Source organism: Agelaius tricolor, unplaced genomic scaffold (genome assembly GCF_023055355.1).
Source record: "Agelaius tricolor isolate 1412-34295 unplaced genomic scaffold, bAgeTri1.0.p SCAF_3, whole genome shotgun sequence".
NCBI lineage: Eukaryota > Metazoa > Chordata > Aves > Passeriformes > Icteridae > Agelaius > Agelaius tricolor.
In genome coordinates this window covers 208,596-226,258 of record NW_027269263.1, presented here as the reverse complement: position 1 = coordinate 226,258, position 17,663 = coordinate 208,596, and the positions used below count along the sequence as shown (strand labels likewise).

The window sequence follows — 17,663 nt, the reverse complement described above, 5'->3', positions numbered from 1 at the left end:
TGCTAAGATGGTTTTGCCGAGATGGTTCTACCAAGATGGTTTTACTGAGATGATTTTGCTAGGATGGTTTTGTGTAGATGGTTTTGCCAAAATGATTTTGCTGACATGTTCCTCAGCTGCTCCTTGTGCTGCTTCCACAGGCGGTGCTGTACAATGACCGCTCTGTTCTGGAGAACCACCACGCTGCTGCTGCCTGGAACCTCTTCATGTCCAGGCCAGAGTACAACTTCCTGGTTAACCTGGACCACGTGGAGTTCAAGCATTTCCGCTTCCTCGTCATCGAGGCCATCCTGGCTACTGACCTGAAGAAGCACTTTGATTTCGTGGCCAAGTTCAACGCCAAGGTGAGATCAGTTTGGGTTTCTGGGGCACGGTCAGAAAAGATTGTGGGCCTTGGGGGCACCCAGCAAAACGGGTTTCTATTTCTTCTGAATGTCCTTTTGGCTGCTGTATTATATTTATAATGTATTTATATATGATAAATAATATATATATATAAAATAATATTTTATATTGCTTTTCACTTATTTTTCCCTTTCCATATTGTTAATTCCAGCCTGGGGTTAGCTCACCTGCTTATGCTAGTGATTTTGTTAAATAGCTGAATGAATTGTGCAATAGCCCAGGTCAGATTTTCCTCTTTTGCCTGGCATCACCATCCTGGTTTCCCTTTTCTGTGTCTCCCAGGTGAACGATGATGTTGGCATTGACTGGACCAACGAGAACGACCGCCTGCTGGTCTGCCAGATGTGCATCAAGCTGGCTGACATCAACGGGCCTGCCAAGTGCAAGGACCTGCACCTGCAGTGGACAGAGGGCATTGTCAACGAGTTCTATGAGCAGGTAAAGGCATTCCAAAGCTGCTGCATGACAGTGCTGCTGGCCAGTGAAAAATCACAGAGAATAGGGGTGAAGAGGTTGGCTAGAGTTACATTAATCCATTTTTTTGCTGGACCAGTGAAAAAATCCATTTGTCACTGAAGTTTCTGATGTGTCCTCAGAGACCTCTGGTGATGGTGTCTATACAGGCTGGACTGTTCAAGTCTGGCACTGTGGACAAGCACTGGCATGGTGAACATTTTTCCTCTTTTTTTTTTCTTGTTTTTTTTCCTATTTTTTCTCTTTTTTTTCCTGGTCTTTTTCTCCTGTTTTTCCTTTCCATCATGGCTGTCATTTCCTTCTTCTTTAGTGCAAACCATGTTTTCACCCTTCCTTCTGTGTTCTTTTAGCTGGTTCTCATGTCTCTCCTCTGCAGTCTCACACTTTTATTGACATGTAGTCTCACAATGTCCTTGTTCAGATGGTCTAAAAAGAGCAGTGGGATTGTTTCAGCTTCTCTGCAGGCCACACCTCTGTTCACACAACCAGAACCTTTATGTGCTGAGCAGGACTGCATCGCTGGCTTTCAGTTCATCACAGGCCAACCACAGCTGCTCCCAGACCCATATTTCAATTTTAAGACAGCCCTTGCAGCTCTCAGAGGTTGGTCAGTACAGCTGCACTCATTATGCAAGGCCATGCTGGTGGCACAAGGAAGGAGGACAGGCACAGATTGATTTAGAAAGCCTGGGAATACAGCCAGGCACTGCTCCTCTCTTTCTAGGTGTAAGGGAGCCCTTAATTGAACCTAATTTTTTCATTTTAACCAATTTAGCCCTGCTGAGTGCAAGGGTCAGGGCTGTTCCACACTGTTCCTCTGTTTCCTGAGTGGGAACATTTTGAATGTTCTGGTCAGATTGAACTCCACATCCTTTCTTTTCCAGACAAGGCAAGCAGGCTAAATCACTGAACTAGACAACCCACAGACTTCTCAGGGAGGCTGTGCAGTAACTTGGAGTCACAGACTAATCCCTTTTAAAGCTTTTCAACTTCCCTTAAATTTACTGCACTTACAGTTTGGGAAAAAAAATTCCAACCAGGATTTGGTGCTGCCTTCTGGAGAATGTAAAGAGACAGGGAAAGGGACATAATTCAGACACTGACCTGAAGCTTCTTCCTTTCTTTCAAATCTCCCAAGAAAAAGAAAGTACAATGAACCTTACCTATAGTATGAATATAGCTGGTTCCATTTTTGTTTTCATTTTTTTTCTTAAACAAAGAGAGTGTGTCTCAAAACAACCTTCATGCCCCAAATTTTCTTTCAGGAAATCCTTTTCTTCTTCATTACCACTGTCAAAAACAAACTGTGCTTCATAGTTCTGGTGATGTTCAAAGCTTGTGTGGGTGACTAGTTCATGCAGACAGAAGCAGGCAATCAGATGTAGAATATGGCTTTCCTTTTTTCCAATAAAAGTTATATCAGAGGGAAGTGCCCCAATGTATTAACAACAGCAAAGCCTTGGAGAGTGAATCAAGCTTGTGAGGATACAGATGTGGGAAGATACTGTGTTACCTGTTCCACAGCATGAGCCTGTGTTATTTTCCATCATTCAGAAATGGGATCCAGAACAGAGAACATTTTCTTTCTTGGATTTCTTTTTGGCATTAAGGAGGATAAGCTAGATTCTCAGTTACTTTTATCTCTATTAAAATCTATTTTTCTTTAATATGCTATAAGAGGTGTATCAAACCATGTTCACCATGGTTATGAGCATTAGATTTTTTTCTGTGACTGGAAAAGTCTTCATATTTTCATTTCTAAAAAGGACAAATTTATGGGAAGTTTGAATTTCCCTGGAAGTATTATCAAAATTCACACATATGTGAATTCAACCTAGGCTGTGAAAATCATGAAATGTCTTTGTTACAATAAACAACAATTCCTTTGAAGAATTTCACTCCCATATAAATAAAAACTGCTTATTAAAAATGTATTGTATAAAAATATTCAAAATCCTGTGTCATATTGTTGCAGGATGTTTCCTTCTCTTCACATGTTCAGTAGAATTATTTGAAGACAGACATATTAGACTTTAAAAAACCCACACTGCAAGATGTTTCTCATAATAAATCATGTTTTAACAGAAAAATAAAGAAGAATTTGTAAACATTTCAACAGTCAGCATTTCTCCCAGTTCACAGCTAGGAAATCTCAGACATGTTTCTGTAAAGAAGAGCAAGCTGTCACCTCTTCTTAATTTCCTTGCTATTTCAAGAATGGATCGCATGTTTCAGTGTTTTGTCAACACAAAATACTTTGTTTTTAATGATTGAACATAACATTTCAGGGTTGGTTATTATAAAATAAGAAAACAAAACACAAGGAAATGAGATATTTGCTGTACATACTCCAAAATTTAGCTCTCATTTTTTGGCCTTCACCAAATACAGATAGGATGTTGGTCAGCTGTGAAGACCATTACTTTTGAAAAATTTACATTACAAGGCAGTAAATATAAGCAAACATAATGGAAACTGAAAATGCATCTCCAAATTCTAACATGTATCCCATAATGTAGAACTCTGTATTGTATTACAGCAATCAGTTACATGTCAGGCTTGATTAGGGAGGTCAGATATTTTTGGGGGGGATAGCATCTGGTCTGGTCATGTCTGCTCAGCTGAAAGCTCACTGATATCACCAGAAGCTTTGCTGTGATAGGGAATTGAGTATATCAGATTTGGCTCTGCAATGAAGTTTTACTTCATTTTACATCATGAGAAGAGAGAGGAAAAACTCATCTTATGCCTCCCTGTCTCCCCCAAAAAAGCTTTGTGGGAAAGATTTACTGTGTTTGAAGAAATGAATGTCATACATTGCTTTAACTGGGATCATTCTAATAGTCACAGGAAACAAATATTTATGACCCAAAGCCAAAAGGTCATCTCCAGGTTACTTTTAATAAGGTTACTTTTAATAAGGATGAAATCAATAACAAAAGTAGTCTGGTGAGACAGCCCTGTCTTGTAGATGTCTTATTCCCTGTAAACAAGGTTGTTGTGAATTAACAATCACACAGTCAGAAGGGATTTTTTTTTTAAATAATGTGAAGAAAGGAAATAACAATTTTCAAGTTTTAACACAGGGTAGAGTTCAGGGCTAGTGGCATCCTTCTGCAGAGTCATTGTTAAGTTCATCCTCGTTAAATTCACATTATTGGTAGTGGGTTGGGATCAGCTCCTACAAGAAAAGAGCTGTGACAGTGCCCATTTGACATGATGGCACTATCATGATGGAAGTGCCAGGCTGGTGTGGCATTCATATTTTCTGGAAAAATCTCTTTGCCCAGGATTTTGCTCCTGGGAAGCTGAGAAACCTCAGAGAAAAAGGAAAACAAGAATTATCTGATTTGCTTCTCCTGTCTTTTGCTGCTTTGGAATGTGTTTGGAGATTGTTTACCCACAGGTGATTGTTTCATTGGTTTCATGTGAATTGTTTTGACTCAGTGGCCAATCAGGGTCAAGCTGTGTTGGGGCTCTGAAAAGAGTAATGAGTTTTCATTATTATCTTTTTAGCCTTCTGTAAGTATCCTTTCTGTAATCTTTAGTATAGTTTAGTATAGTATTCTTTCATATCATATAGTATCATAAAATAATAAATTAGCCTTGTGAGAACATGGAGTCAGATTCATCATTCCTTCCTGCCACGGGGCACCCCACAAATACCACAGGCTGGCACCTTGAAGTTGTCCTCTCAGCATTTTTAATTGGCTGGATATGCTTTAGTCCTTTTTGTGGAATGGTTTTGTTTCACTTAGCTGTGAGGAATGATGGCTGTTTTTCATCTGCAGGGTGATGAAGAGGCCAGCCTGGGGCTGCCCATCAGCCCTTTCATGGACCGCTCTGCTCCCCAGCTGGCACACCTCCAGGAGTCCTTCATCACCCACATTGTGGGACCACTCTGCAACTCCTATGACTCAGCAGGGCTGATGCCAGGAAAATGGATAGAAGAGAGTGATGAATCAGGAGACACTGATGAGCAAGAGGAGGAGGAAACAGCAGAAATGGAAACTTGTGAAAACGCCGAATCCAGTAAGTGCTCGACACTTCCATTTTCCAACAAAACAAGTTCCATGTAGTGACCAAAACACTAAGCAGAGGCTGTGAGCTGGCCAGGTTCAGCATGGGCCTCCTCCAGAGTGACAGTGAGTCCTTGATGTCCTTGGCTGTCCTTGGAGGAGCTGTAGCCATTTACATTGTGAATGGAGATGCTCCGTGGTTTCAGCATCAATGTGGTTCAGATCTACCACTTATTTCTACCTTAGCTGGTGTTTCTGGTGTGCATGAGGGATCATCTGTGCATGAGGGCTTTCTAGACTCTTTCAGGACTGGTGTTGGTAGACTACAAGAATTTCAGTTGAAAAAAGGATGTTTGGGAGAAGATTTTGCAAGGAAAACACTCATCATTTCCATGAGTTAACATGACAAACAGGAATAATAGAATGAGGATCTGCAGTGCTGATGGAGTAAAGGAGTTTTTAACAATTAAATCATTTTAATGCACGTCTCTTCAAGGTAACATGGAGAAGAGGGGGAAGAGAATTGGCACTGAGCATTGCTGTGTTGTGTGTTGGGAGCTGCTAACTCACTTTGCTAACCAGTAACTAAAGCTCCTGTTCTCCTGCCTCTCCTCTAGAAAGTCAACACTGCCAATATTTGCTGTACTGAGATGAAAGTTTTTTACCTTGAAAGGAGAGTTCAGTGGGAAGTGATTTTTGAGAAAATACTGCAGCTGTAGACCTCTTCCTTTTATCAGTTTAATCCTGCATCATCTTTTTCTTTCTTTCATGTTCTTTCTCCCTCTGAATTTTCTACTACTCTTCCTTTATTTCCCTCCTCTGAGTCATCTTTCTCTCTCTCCCCTGTATCCAGAAGTTTTAGGAATCAGCAGCCTAAAGTGCACTCATGAAATACCAATATTTTTTCCCCATCAACAGCCTTACTTTTTCCTGTTCTTTCCACACATGTTCTTTCATGCCCTGCCTGGGTATTGTCCCTGTTTTCTATTGGGAAAGCTGAGAAAGATTTAGTGAGTGCAGTAAGTCACATTTGGATGTGGAACTAAAATCTGTGTCTTCTGATGTGCAGAATTAACCTTTTATCTCTAGTAAGATCCAGAGGTAAACAGTTTGTACTTAAGATCTCATTGCTATTTTTCACACACACACAACCTTGCACATATTTTATGTTTAGCATGTTCACATGCACAAAAAATCTCTTAGAGAACAGTACACATCAAGTAATGTAACACCCAGGGGTAATTTATCACTTTATGATTTGTCAGTTCTGTAACAGGCAGAGCCACATCTTTGTGGCAGATTGGGCTTTCTGGAAGTGCCTGCTAGGAGGAAATGTATTCAGCTGGTAATTAACACAGACCCCAAAGCCTGAAACTGATACTACTGTATTAAAAAAAAAAAAAAAGAAGGATGTTCTCATATATCCATGGTGTCTCTAACCTGACTCTGAAATCCTTGGTTTCCTTTCATTTAATGTCTCTATTCACTTATCTTCTGTATCACCATTAGTGGAGTCAAATAATAATGTTTTCAGGTTAAAAGCACTGATCATTATTAACTCTTTTCACATTGCAAACAGACTGATTTTAATGATCTTCTGCTTTCTTCTTTACCTTGTAATAGCACCCTAATACTATAGTGTTTTAGACTATGGTTTTCAAAGCTTTAAAAATTAAAGTATCAGAAGTTTTGAAATATTCCACAAGTTCTTTCTATTTCCTTTATACCAAATGGGAGATGCTCCTCTTCTCCATCATACTAATGTGTGGCAAATTGTTGTCTTCAGGTCGCCTAAATTCTCTGTGGCTGTGTGGACCTTACTCAGGATTCTGTGCCATCTTTTGTGTCAATATAGGGGCCTCATAGTTCCTTAAAAGTGTGTGCCTGTGATCAACCCAATTTTGGACTTTGTAAACTTTGTCAATGAAACAATAAAAGGTTGAGATGTCAGATGCACAGACTTTAGGACTGGTATAGATGTTGGTAAAGATCTTTTGATGAAAATGCCTTTTAGGCAGATAGAAATATAATTGTGGAAGGAAACACTTCATCTAGGTCCTGATAATTCACTGAAGAAGTTGAGATCAATTTAAGAGTTATAATGTTGAAGTAGCCATAAGTAATTTTTTTACTATACAAGAGCATCTACTTGCCCTGAAGGTCTTATGCAAGTATAAGGATTAAACAGACTCAGTCTTTAGTGGTTCAGACAAATTTGAACACCACAGCAAGTGTCTGCAGGGAAAAACAAGAAGTGGGGTCACCTGGGAAACCCAAGAGAGAATGTCCTACTGTAGCATTGGCAGCAGAGGGGCTTCTTATTAGTGCTAAACCTGAAGGTTTCCTACAGGGAACCAAGGGCTTTCTAATGAAGGATTGAATTGGATTTGGTCTGTGCTCAGTGAAAAGCTCTTTGTTTCCAGTTCAAAAGCTTCAAGGGCTAAACATTTTGGATCCTGACACAGACATACTTCAGGCAACCTGCAAATACTAATCCATGCAAATTTATCTGGTACAAAACATTCTCTACGTCACCTCCTTTAAAGAAAACGCAGCACTTGTCTTTGGAGGGCTATTATTTCAGTTCTGTGATGGCCATTGTCACTGCTAATGACCAGGAAAATTTTTCAAACTTTGTACTGCTAAGGAGTTAAGAATTTGTGTTGGACAGACTATATTGACAGGAAAAAAAACCACTCTTCAGACTTTTAGTGTCAGGAGACGTGAGAACCACCAGGGTCAAAAACACTTCATAGGCTGAGAGCAGGGGCCTGGTGCTTCAAAAGCAAAGAGAAGCAAGCTCCCTGTGGTAGTATTTGGCTGTATGGGTGCTTCTTTAGTGCTCAGACTGCTGCTAGAGCAATGTTGGGCTTAAGCTTTAAGGTCACCTCCACTGTGATGGGGGAGCAATGGATGACTTTGAAAATGGAACGCAGGAAAACAAAATCAGGATTTTTTTTTTCCCCTAGGACAATCAGCAGGGATCTATTGGGGGTGAGCAGGGCACAGAATTGAATGAGTGTTGATCAGAGTCTTTAAGAATTTTATGTAAAATGAGCAGAAACAGCTCAGCAATGTTTTTAATGCATAATCATTCAAAGACCAGATAGCTCTGTAAGCAGCTGAGTCAGGCACAACATGCAGTCTTGGCATAGGATGAAGCTGGGGCTCAAACTGTGCAGGAAACTTTCCCCATGATCTGGAGAGGCACACCTTTCTGAATTTTAATACTGTTCAAATGTTGGGGTTTAAAAATCTGTCATAGTACACTCTGTCTTCTTCCTATGCCTTCAGTCGCTTTTCCATCTCCAATAGAAACCAACGCATTAATGCCACGTGGTGTTTTACAGGAAAGAAGAAGTTCAAGAGGAGGAAAATCTACTGTCAGATCACTCAGCACCTGCTTCAGAACCACAAGATGTGGCAGAAGGTGATTGAGGATGAGGAGAGGTTAGCTGGGTCGGAGAAGCAAGGCACGGAGCAATCCCCACTGCACCAATCTTCAGAACAAATCCAGGCCATCAGGGAGGAGGAGGAGGAGAAAGGCAAGGCCAAGAAGGATGAAGAGGAGAACACAACTGTAGAACCAAACCAATGACAATATTTACAGCAGTATTTTAAGACAGATTGACTCGTGCACAGACTCTTTCTCAAGCCAGCACAGCATTTAGACACAACACTGTAGAAGTATGGGATAATGCGCCTACAGCTGTTTCATTTGTTTCTCTTTCCTTTTTATGGTGAGGTACATTGTTTAAACTCCTATGCTCAAGGAAGCTTTCACACTGCAACACCGGCTTTACAGACTTTCTTTGAAGAGATTTGGGGGTGGGTGGAATTATATAAATATATATATATATATATATATATAGCCAGGGTTATTGGCTGCACACTTCAGCAAATTACATTTAATGATATATTATGGTCACTGTGATATTTACAGGAGAAAGTTATCTGAGGAAATGCTGCTTCTGAAGCACATTTGCAGTTAACAGTAAGGTACCAGTTAAGTAGCTTTTTGCTCTTAATGCTGAGGGATAAAAGTTCCAAAGCTTTATATGAATGCTGATGTATCCTGCCAACACATATGTGTGAGTGAGGAGGTGTTTGCAAGTGTGAGTGGATATGAGGAAATACAGCATGCTCTGAGTTCTTACCACACTAGCTGTAGCACATGTCCCAGCATACCACAACAAACAGAAGGCCAGAATTGTAGAGAATTCGTGCCTGCAAGGGAACAATTTTGAGGAGCTTTGCTTTCCCTCCAGTCCCAGTTTGCACTCCAGCTGCAGGCAGCCTCCGTTCAGCAGCAGCAGCCCAGGAGCTGCTCTGGCCCTACCAGCTGTGCTGGCATCACCTCCTCCTCCTCCTCCTCCTCCTCCTGGGCACCTCCAGGACTGCTGGCGACAGGGATGTGCCAGGAGGGCTGTTTGCAGAGGGGGCAGTGCCTGGCACAGCAGCCTGTGCCCTGCAGAAGGCTGGCCCTGCCTGTGCCCTGCAGGGTGAACATGATGCAGGGCCACCCGTGTGGGTGGGCACGCTGTCCTGTCCTGCCCTCACCCTGCCTCTGGGCATCCATCACCAAATGTGGCATTGAGAACAAAGCTAAACTGCTGGGGGACAAAGGAAGGGGAGCGTGGGGGCCAGGGGAAGAAGGCAAAGGGGGCATGAGGAGCTGCTTGGGCACAGGTGCCAGTCCTGGTGGGCTGGGCACTCAGTGTCCCAGGATCTGCTCTCGTGGGCTTCACAGAACTTGGGTTTTTAGTGCCAGTTTGTTGCTGGCATTCTGCTTAGGAGCAGCATGTTTGATCCCACCAATATATTTTTCCTTTCTTCTTTTTTCTTTCTTCTTTTTTTTTTTTAACAGAAAGAAAAAGATCAGACCTGTAAGAACAGCAGATCTTTTTGTTGTTGTTGTTCTGTTCATTTGTTTTCTCTGTTGTTTATGCTGTGAGCCAAATGTCTATTTAAAAGGTTGGATATTCACTTTCAATATTTTATTTCACGATATATTTGTCAATGATTAGCTATCTAGATGTAAATATGGAAAAATTTTTATGGGTTCCTGTAGATAATGATATCTTTAAGAAAAAAAAAAGAAAAAAAGGGAAAAGTTGTTTTGTAAAGATAATTTTTTAAAAAAATAAATACAAAAACATTTTTATACAGTGTAGCCATTTCCAAACCCCACAAATAAAGTCTTGAGTAAGCTGTATGGACCCTTCTGAGAAACCAGCAGTCTACAGGATCAAGGCTTTAAAATATTAGTGCTCTTGGGGACTGGCAGCACCAAGCAGTACCCCAAAATTTAGAGATTTGTTCCCACAGAGTTATATATATAAACTTCAGTATCTCTCAGAACTCCTTTGACTATGTATGCTTTTTCTAGTTTGATTCTGCAGCCCATCACCAAGACGAGGGTTGCTTGTGAGAGTAAGATTCCTTGTGAAAGGCAGAGTTTGTAGAAGTCCTTTCTGTATTAAATTTCTGGCCTTACACCCATCACTTTTTGCTATTGTTACATGTTCACCAAATTTCATGGTCCTGTTGGCACCTCCCCAAAATGTTGGAAAACATTCTCTATCAAAGCCAATCACAGGTGTGTTACCACTTCAGAGTTCCTTCTTGCTTTGTGTTTCTGTCTGCTCAAAAGAGGATTTGGGGTTTTTGCTGTTGCATTTGCCTGATATTGCCCTGTCCTACTCTTACCAGTAGAAAATGTGTTTGCCTTTCAGCAGAGTAACTGGGGCAGGTTCTGAATGCTCTTATCAGCAGGAATATTTAGGAAGTGTTTTCAAGTGAAATCAGGAAGGCAAAGATGCAAATTGCACTGCTGTTTTAAAGGGAAAGGACATAGCAGAATTCATTCAAAAGAAAAAAGTTGTCTCCAAATTCTCAGCTAGTCTCCACCAATTCCAGCTTTTGTTGTTTTCATATCTCTTCAGTCACTTTGATAATTTTATTTGGGCTTTTCTTGTGCAAGTGATATCCATACCTTATAGTATGAGAAGGTTTTATTATGCCTCATTCTGTCCTTTAAAAATTAAATTTACAGAGATGCTTTAAAATGTCACATCTCCAAGCACTTCTTTCTCAATTTTCAGTGCATAGTCACTGCAATTGGATTTTAATACTGGGGTTTATATTGCCTTTGCTGGAAGAGGAAAAAATTCTATTGCTGCAAGTTTGGTGGCTGCCCAGTTGGTAAAATTATGAAGAAGCATTCAAGAATGAGGCAAAATCCTGTAAGTAGGGTTTCACATATTCCTCTAAACTGGCATACACAGGGTTGGAAAGACCTAAGAGTAACTAAGAAAAGTTATCCTAAGATGTGCTGAAATGAAACCATTATATTTTTCTATCATTTTTGGTTGCCATTAAGTAAAATTAGTGTCAACTTTTAATTTGTTTTTCTGCATTGCCAAGGCAGCTGTTGGAAATCGATACACCATTGGTACCCCAGCCTGTTAATGGGGACAGTCATTGAACTTTATGGTGAAGAAATTGCTGACAGACTTAAAATGAGAATGATTGTTGTTTTTATCCAAACTAGAAAGAAATTCCACTGAAGAAGCTGAAGTGGCTGCGAGTGCTCAGCTTGGTAACAGGTGACTTTTTTTTCCCCACTTCAAATAGTAGTAATCCAATTTCTGCAGGTGGTCCCTCCTTATGAATCTGATTCTCAGTCTTTGAAGTGCATGTCTGGCAGGCAATGATCAGGAAATCTCCAAGTTGGCTTAGGTATAACACAAAATACCAGAGAGATTTTATGTCAAGAATGTGAAAAACTTTTTTTTTTGGCTTTGGGATTCATAGATAATGAAGCAGGTAATTTAGGGGGCTTTTTACTATTTTCTAGTCCAAAGGAGGCAAAAGCTTTTCACCTGCAGTTACAGCAGCCTTTTGGGGGCAGAAGGTTTTCACTTTGTGTAGTCCTTTGGTATTGCAAGCACCAAATAAACCACAGCCTAAGAAATATTTTAGGAAGAAAAACGAAATAAATTAATTGTATTCAATCAGCAAAATGCTGTTCTTTTAGGTGGTATGTTTACAATGTTGATATGAATTCCTGGTGCATACCATATGTAAAGCAGTGTGTTAGACACTAAAGAAAGCAACCCCCATTTAAATGGTGTTTTGCAGTGGCAATCCAAAGTATTTTAGTTTTCTGTTCTTTAAAAACAAGAGGAGAATGATTAGATGATTTTTTTCCATTTGGATATTTTGTTTTCCCCACTTTAATGGCACTTGGTGACTGATCCTGTTCCCTTCTGGTCTAGAAGTTTGCCTGAAATGCTTTTGCAGTGCTTGCAGCTCCCAGTGCAGTGACAAAAGGACTCTGTGTGTCATGTAGCAATCACATGTAAACACTTTTGTCCCTATATTGGCGCTTTTGTTGATGGCCACGTGGTGTTTACCATGGAATAAAACTTCTCTCCTTACACTTGTGTTGCAGAGGGAACACGTGGAAGTAGAGAGTGTGAAAGCCCCAAACAATTTAATTACTTTTTAGGAGGAGTGTAAGATATTAGCTTTTAAGAAACCAAAAATGCTGTGTCTAAAACCAATAGTTTCCACAATGCTCAAAGGGCCATAGTTTACTATGCTCTATATTTAAGCTCTAATACTAAAATCTTGGCTTGTTTTTAGCTTATTTAATGTGCAGAGCATTTTGGCACTTGTCTCTGAAAATTATGTACTCCCTCCAGTAGGAAGATAGTGTTTGATGAGATGTTGCAAGCTGTGCATCAGAAGTGAGTTGCAACAATCTAGGGAAAAGGGATTTTGCTGTGGTTTTGGCAGGATTTTGGATGGCCTTCATGTGTGAATGAAATCTTTCACACAGAGCTGTGTATCAACAAACGTGACATCATTCAGGGTGCTGGTTCTCATAGCAAGTGTAGTCTTATTATGGCAGGAAATGGTTCCCAGGGAAGATGTCATTTGAGAATGCTTTTGTTAATAATTCCAGGATAGTTTTAATCAGTTTTTGTTCTGACATCATATGTGAACTTCCTCTGCATCATCATCAGCCTAAAGATGGATTTGGGTCTTTACCATTAGTGTACCACTGTTAGAATTTCTTAAGATCCTGGTGGTCTGAATCTGGAAGAAAGTTAAAGCTACAGAGGTTCAAATTGATGTCTTTAAAGGTACCATTTGGCATCTAAGCAAATTTCCCTCCCAAGTCCCATTCTATGAGTTCCACTTGACATAAAGTTCATTTGTTTTCTTTAAAAAAATCTAAATTTCTGTCTGCTTTTCTGCTAGAATTTCTTTTCTTTCTGAAATTTTGGCCCCGTCTTTCTTCAGAAATGCCATGGGAAGTAGAATGCAGTGTGAAGAGGCAAGGATCTTGCCAAATTGAGCATCAGAGCCTATAAGGACTCTGTGTGGGCATCCACACAGATCTGTGAGCTGAGTAGGTGTGGGGGAGCTGTCAGCAACCTGGACTTTGAATCCTAGAGAATTTTGTCAATTTCTAAAATGAACCCCAAGCATTTTTGAAAGCTTAGCCATGAGTCTGATGCAGCAAAAGCTTTGTGGTTGGTGCTGGTTGTTAATGAAGTTCTTGTGCAAAGTCTGTGTAAGTCCTGCCACCACTGAGATGTTCCAACATCACATGGAAGGAAGGAAGGGTTCAATTCAAGAAGGAGAAGGTGCTGATCATTCCATGGCCTCGTGGGCAGAATATTAGACAAACACATTGCCAGAGTGAAGGATTCACCTCTCTGCTGGCCTTAGAACTTGGGAGTTCCTCCCTGGCAGCTCAGAGCTGGGGAAATCAGTCCTCGAGTGGATGTGGCTGTACACAGGCAGGAGGGAAGTGAAACCTGCATTCTGTGGGAAGGAGCAAATAAAATCATAGTTCATTCTCAACCAGACTTTATAAAACAAAATTTATTTTCCTTTTCTTTCAAAAGCAAATGTAATCCTGCTGAAATGGAGTAAACATGGAGTTTCTGGGAGGTTAATTGCTGCTTGATGTTGCAGTATTAGTCAAAATGATGGCTAAGTGTTAAAGAGAAGATAATTATTCCCATTTATTAGAGCAGGAGAGTCTTTTTGTTTTTCCTATTCTTCAGTGAAGTGAATCAACAAGTAAGAACATCCAGGGATCTTGGAGAACAATACATGTTAAGTGATTTTGAACAGATGAAAGAATCATAGAAATTAGGTGAGAGCTGTCTTAAGAAACATTGGAAGAACTTGAAGTATTATTGATTATTGGAGTAAATCTTTGATTTAGAGCAAAATAGCACCAGTACTTTTGAGAGCAATTTAGTGTGATCGATCTTTCTTTGAATTTCATCACTTTCTTTTAGCAAAATAACATTCCTCTGCAGGTAAATCAAAGCAGGGTTTAGCCCCTGCTGTGGTAGATATTGAGTCCCAGTGTTGGAGGGAGCAGTGTGAGAATTATTCTCCATTTAAAACGTAATTATGATTTATTCAGAGGCCATTAGTGGGATTTTCCTGGCAGGCAGGTGTTCTTTTGATGAAAAATGCATCTCACCACCTCAGCAGGATGCAGATGTCACCTGAGTGAGCCCTGAGGACAAAGCTCCCCAGGAGCCTGGGGACAGAACAGTGCTGGTGTATTTCTGCAGAGTTCATTTTCACAGTGACAAAAGGCACAAAAGGCAAGAGCTTGAGCTAGTTAACAACAGTTCTTTGATAAAAATGAAATGGTAAGCACTGTGCAGTCTGAAACCCTGCCAGTGTCACTGAGGTGTACACACACAGACATTCCCCCCCAGTGCTTGCTCCTGTAAAACTGCTGTGAGTTCAGGTAAAACCAGCTGGCCTTGGGTGTATCTGTCAAGCTGAAGGGTGTAGTAAATCAAGAAGAATTTTTGACTGAAGTTGTTTAATTCTCCTTCATCAAGGAAAACTTTGCTTTGTGCAAGTGGAGGGAAAAAAAAAATGTTTCATTTAAGCTTTTGAGGTTGCCAGTCTGTGCCAGTGGTTTCTTGCTCCCAAAGCTGTGTGTGCAGTATGTCTGAGATGTGGGAATGGGGCAGCAGAGGAGAATTGTTCTGCCCTGGATGCCAGAGGGAGTCTCTGTACTCTGGGGAGCACCACTGAAACCTGCAGGTGTGGAAAGAGCAGTGAATTAATTGGGGAAACCCAAATATTCCTGTTTTCTGTGTGGAAGCATAAGGGCAGGTACAGAGGACTTTGCCACAAGCCATGTGTCCTTTTATGGCTGAATTCTTTTGTCCTGAGGCAAAACCATAGAAGTCAGATCAAATAATAGCTCAGTTTTCAATGCTGTCTTCCTGTACTGCAGCAAATGCTTAGAAACAATTGATGTGAATTAGCAACTGCTCTTTGCTTTTAAATATTTATTTAAAGGAGTTGGGAGGTTTTGATGATGCTTTTCATTTTCTTTCTCTGACCCTAGTCATTTTCACCCAGTGCTTTCCTAAAAAAAAAATAAAATAAAATAAAAAAGCTCTGTGATCTGGTCAGAGAGAAAGCAGGGTGGGGTTGGCCTTGTGTGTACATACTGCTTTTGGTAGAAAGGCTGCTAAAATCTGTTAAAGCTGATGTTCCTTCTCAAAATTCCTGCCTGATCCTGAAACACAACAAAAACCTGTATTTGAATGCAAAATGTTGAGTTGTAAGTGTTTGTAAACCTTGATAGAGTACTGCAGATGGTGTCCCAAAAGATCAAAGCCAACGTTAATAACTGCTCTGTGGTGTTGATGATATCTTTAATATTTCAACCATGTCAGCGTACTTTTGATCATTACTTCTCTAAAGTTAAGTCTTCTTCTCTTGAATAATCAATATCAGATGTTTGCATGATGGAAAGTAATTTAAGTTCACTTTTCAAAAAGCAGTGATTCATACTGTGGGTTACGTTTGTTTAACAGATTCACATTTTCACTGATGGGTGGCAGTTTTTTTTTTCTTTTTAGTGCTTTTGATAGAAGAATATCTAGGATATTTTCCAACAAAAACACATTTTTTCACCTTTTCCTCCAGTTGTGGAAGAAATACCTTCCAAAATTAATCCTTTTCCAATGCAGTTTGGCCTGTCTGGGTAACGATATGCAAGTATGTATATCATGTAGAAGATGTGACTGAAAAAAATTAAAGTCCCATTTTGGTAAAGTAATCAAGAAATTAACCTAGCAAGATTACAACCCTTTCTAAATTAAAATCTCGGGTGTGCCAATATATTTGAAGCACTTCACCCCCACCAGATTTGATGGCCAAATTATACAATTTTTTTTCTTTTAAAATTTGCAACAGGCCAGACAATTTTTTTTTTTCTAACTTCAGGAAACACTGAGAAATTTGGTGGTCTTACATCCTGTCCTGTGAGGGTTGGCTCCTGGTCTGGGACCTTGGGGCAAAATTATTTTAATGATGCTTATTCAGACTCAGCTATAGTAGCAGGTTTCCACAAATCACTCGTGTACTACAAATTCAATCCCTCCTTGATTTTTGTTTCACTTCAAAAGGTGAGAAAAAGATGGGGGGAGTGTAATTTTATATGGCTCTATTTGACAAAGGCTTTTGTGTACCTTTATAATTCTTTTGAAGCAATATTTTAAAAAATAACTGCCAGCCAAAGTGGCAATGCAGAGAAGTGCCATCTTGTTTAGGATTTGTACACGCCAGTTTTTAACACAGTGTTCTTTTCACTAAGTACTGCATATGTTAATTTATATTTATATATTGTCAATATTGTTGTAACCAAGCTTCTCCTTTCTAAACACTTCAGGAACAAGGCCTTGTATTTTTAGGTGATTTTCATAAACAGAATAATTCTTTTCCTTTCACTAGTATCTTGCACTCAATACATGTAGCAATACCTAATATATTCTCTTCACAAGTATTTGTTAAGTGATTTAGTTAATGGCTGATAAATGTTTTGTACAAAATAGATTCTGTACAGGAAAAAAAATCTTTTAGATAAACATTATTTATTTTTACTGTTTTGTAAGTTAGACACTATAATGAAGCTCCTTTTTGCCAGAATTACTGGAAGTGCCTCTTGGTAAAATGTATTATACAGTAAATATGTATTCAAAATTATTAGAAATACTTGTCACAAAATGAACAATGTGGATGTTGCAATGTGAAGACAAATGTACAACATAAATATAATTCTGTGGTATCCTGTTGGCTGTGTTTCTTCTTCCTTTATTGAACAAAATTGCTTTTGGTCCCCAGCTTTAAGTATCAGACTACAAATGACTTGTACCCTCTTTTGACTCTGATTCAAATCCAGTGAAAGCTTGTATATATTGAATTATCATTTTAGCTGCCAGCCCTGCTTGGTGTGTGTTAGTGACCCAAGCTCTTGTTTATTGGTATCTCATTTCCTGAGACTTTTACCTGCAGAATTCTGCACTTTGCTTCAGATCACTAATAAATCCCATGTTAAATCCTTTGTGACTCAACCAGTCTATGGAAAGCCTCATTAAAACCATTCTTCTTTAATGCTAGCCAGTATTTCAGCATCCATCATCAGTGTACCACTCAATCCAATTAATTTGGATTGGATGTGGTCAGTATTACAGGGCAGCATTCAGCAATGCACAGTGACTAATGCTTCCAGAGAAAATGAAATGTGTTACTTTAACAGTTTCCCATATTAATGATAGCAGTAATCTGTTAAAGTGGGACATCAGTGAGTGAAATCAATTTTCTTGCCATTATATTGATAAGTGTGCTGTCATTTTTCAGTGTAAAATTTTACTAGTCTTTTATGTGGGCTAGAATTGACATCTAGCTACTGTCTTT

The 17,663-nt window shown here is 39.7% G+C and overlaps 1 protein-coding gene across 3 annotated transcripts in view; it reads left to right on the top strand.

Moving 5' to 3' along the window:
* PDE3A (phosphodiesterase 3A) overlaps nt 1-17,039 on the top strand; it is a 219,190-nt gene extending 202,151 nt beyond the window's left edge. For all 3 annotated transcript variants that reach the window (XM_071422078.1, XM_071422079.1, XM_071422080.1), the window contains 4 exons: nt 141-344; nt 688-843; nt 4,671-4,911; nt 8,249-17,039. In XM_071422078.1, coding sequence (XP_071278179.1) covers nt 141-344; nt 688-843; nt 4,671-4,911; nt 8,249-8,496 — 849 coding nt within the window. In that variant the 3' untranslated portion in view covers nt 8,497-17,039. The remainder of the gene's footprint in view (nt 1-140; nt 345-687; nt 844-4,670; nt 4,912-8,248) is intronic.
* Nucleotides 17,040-17,663: the final 624 nt, after the last annotated feature.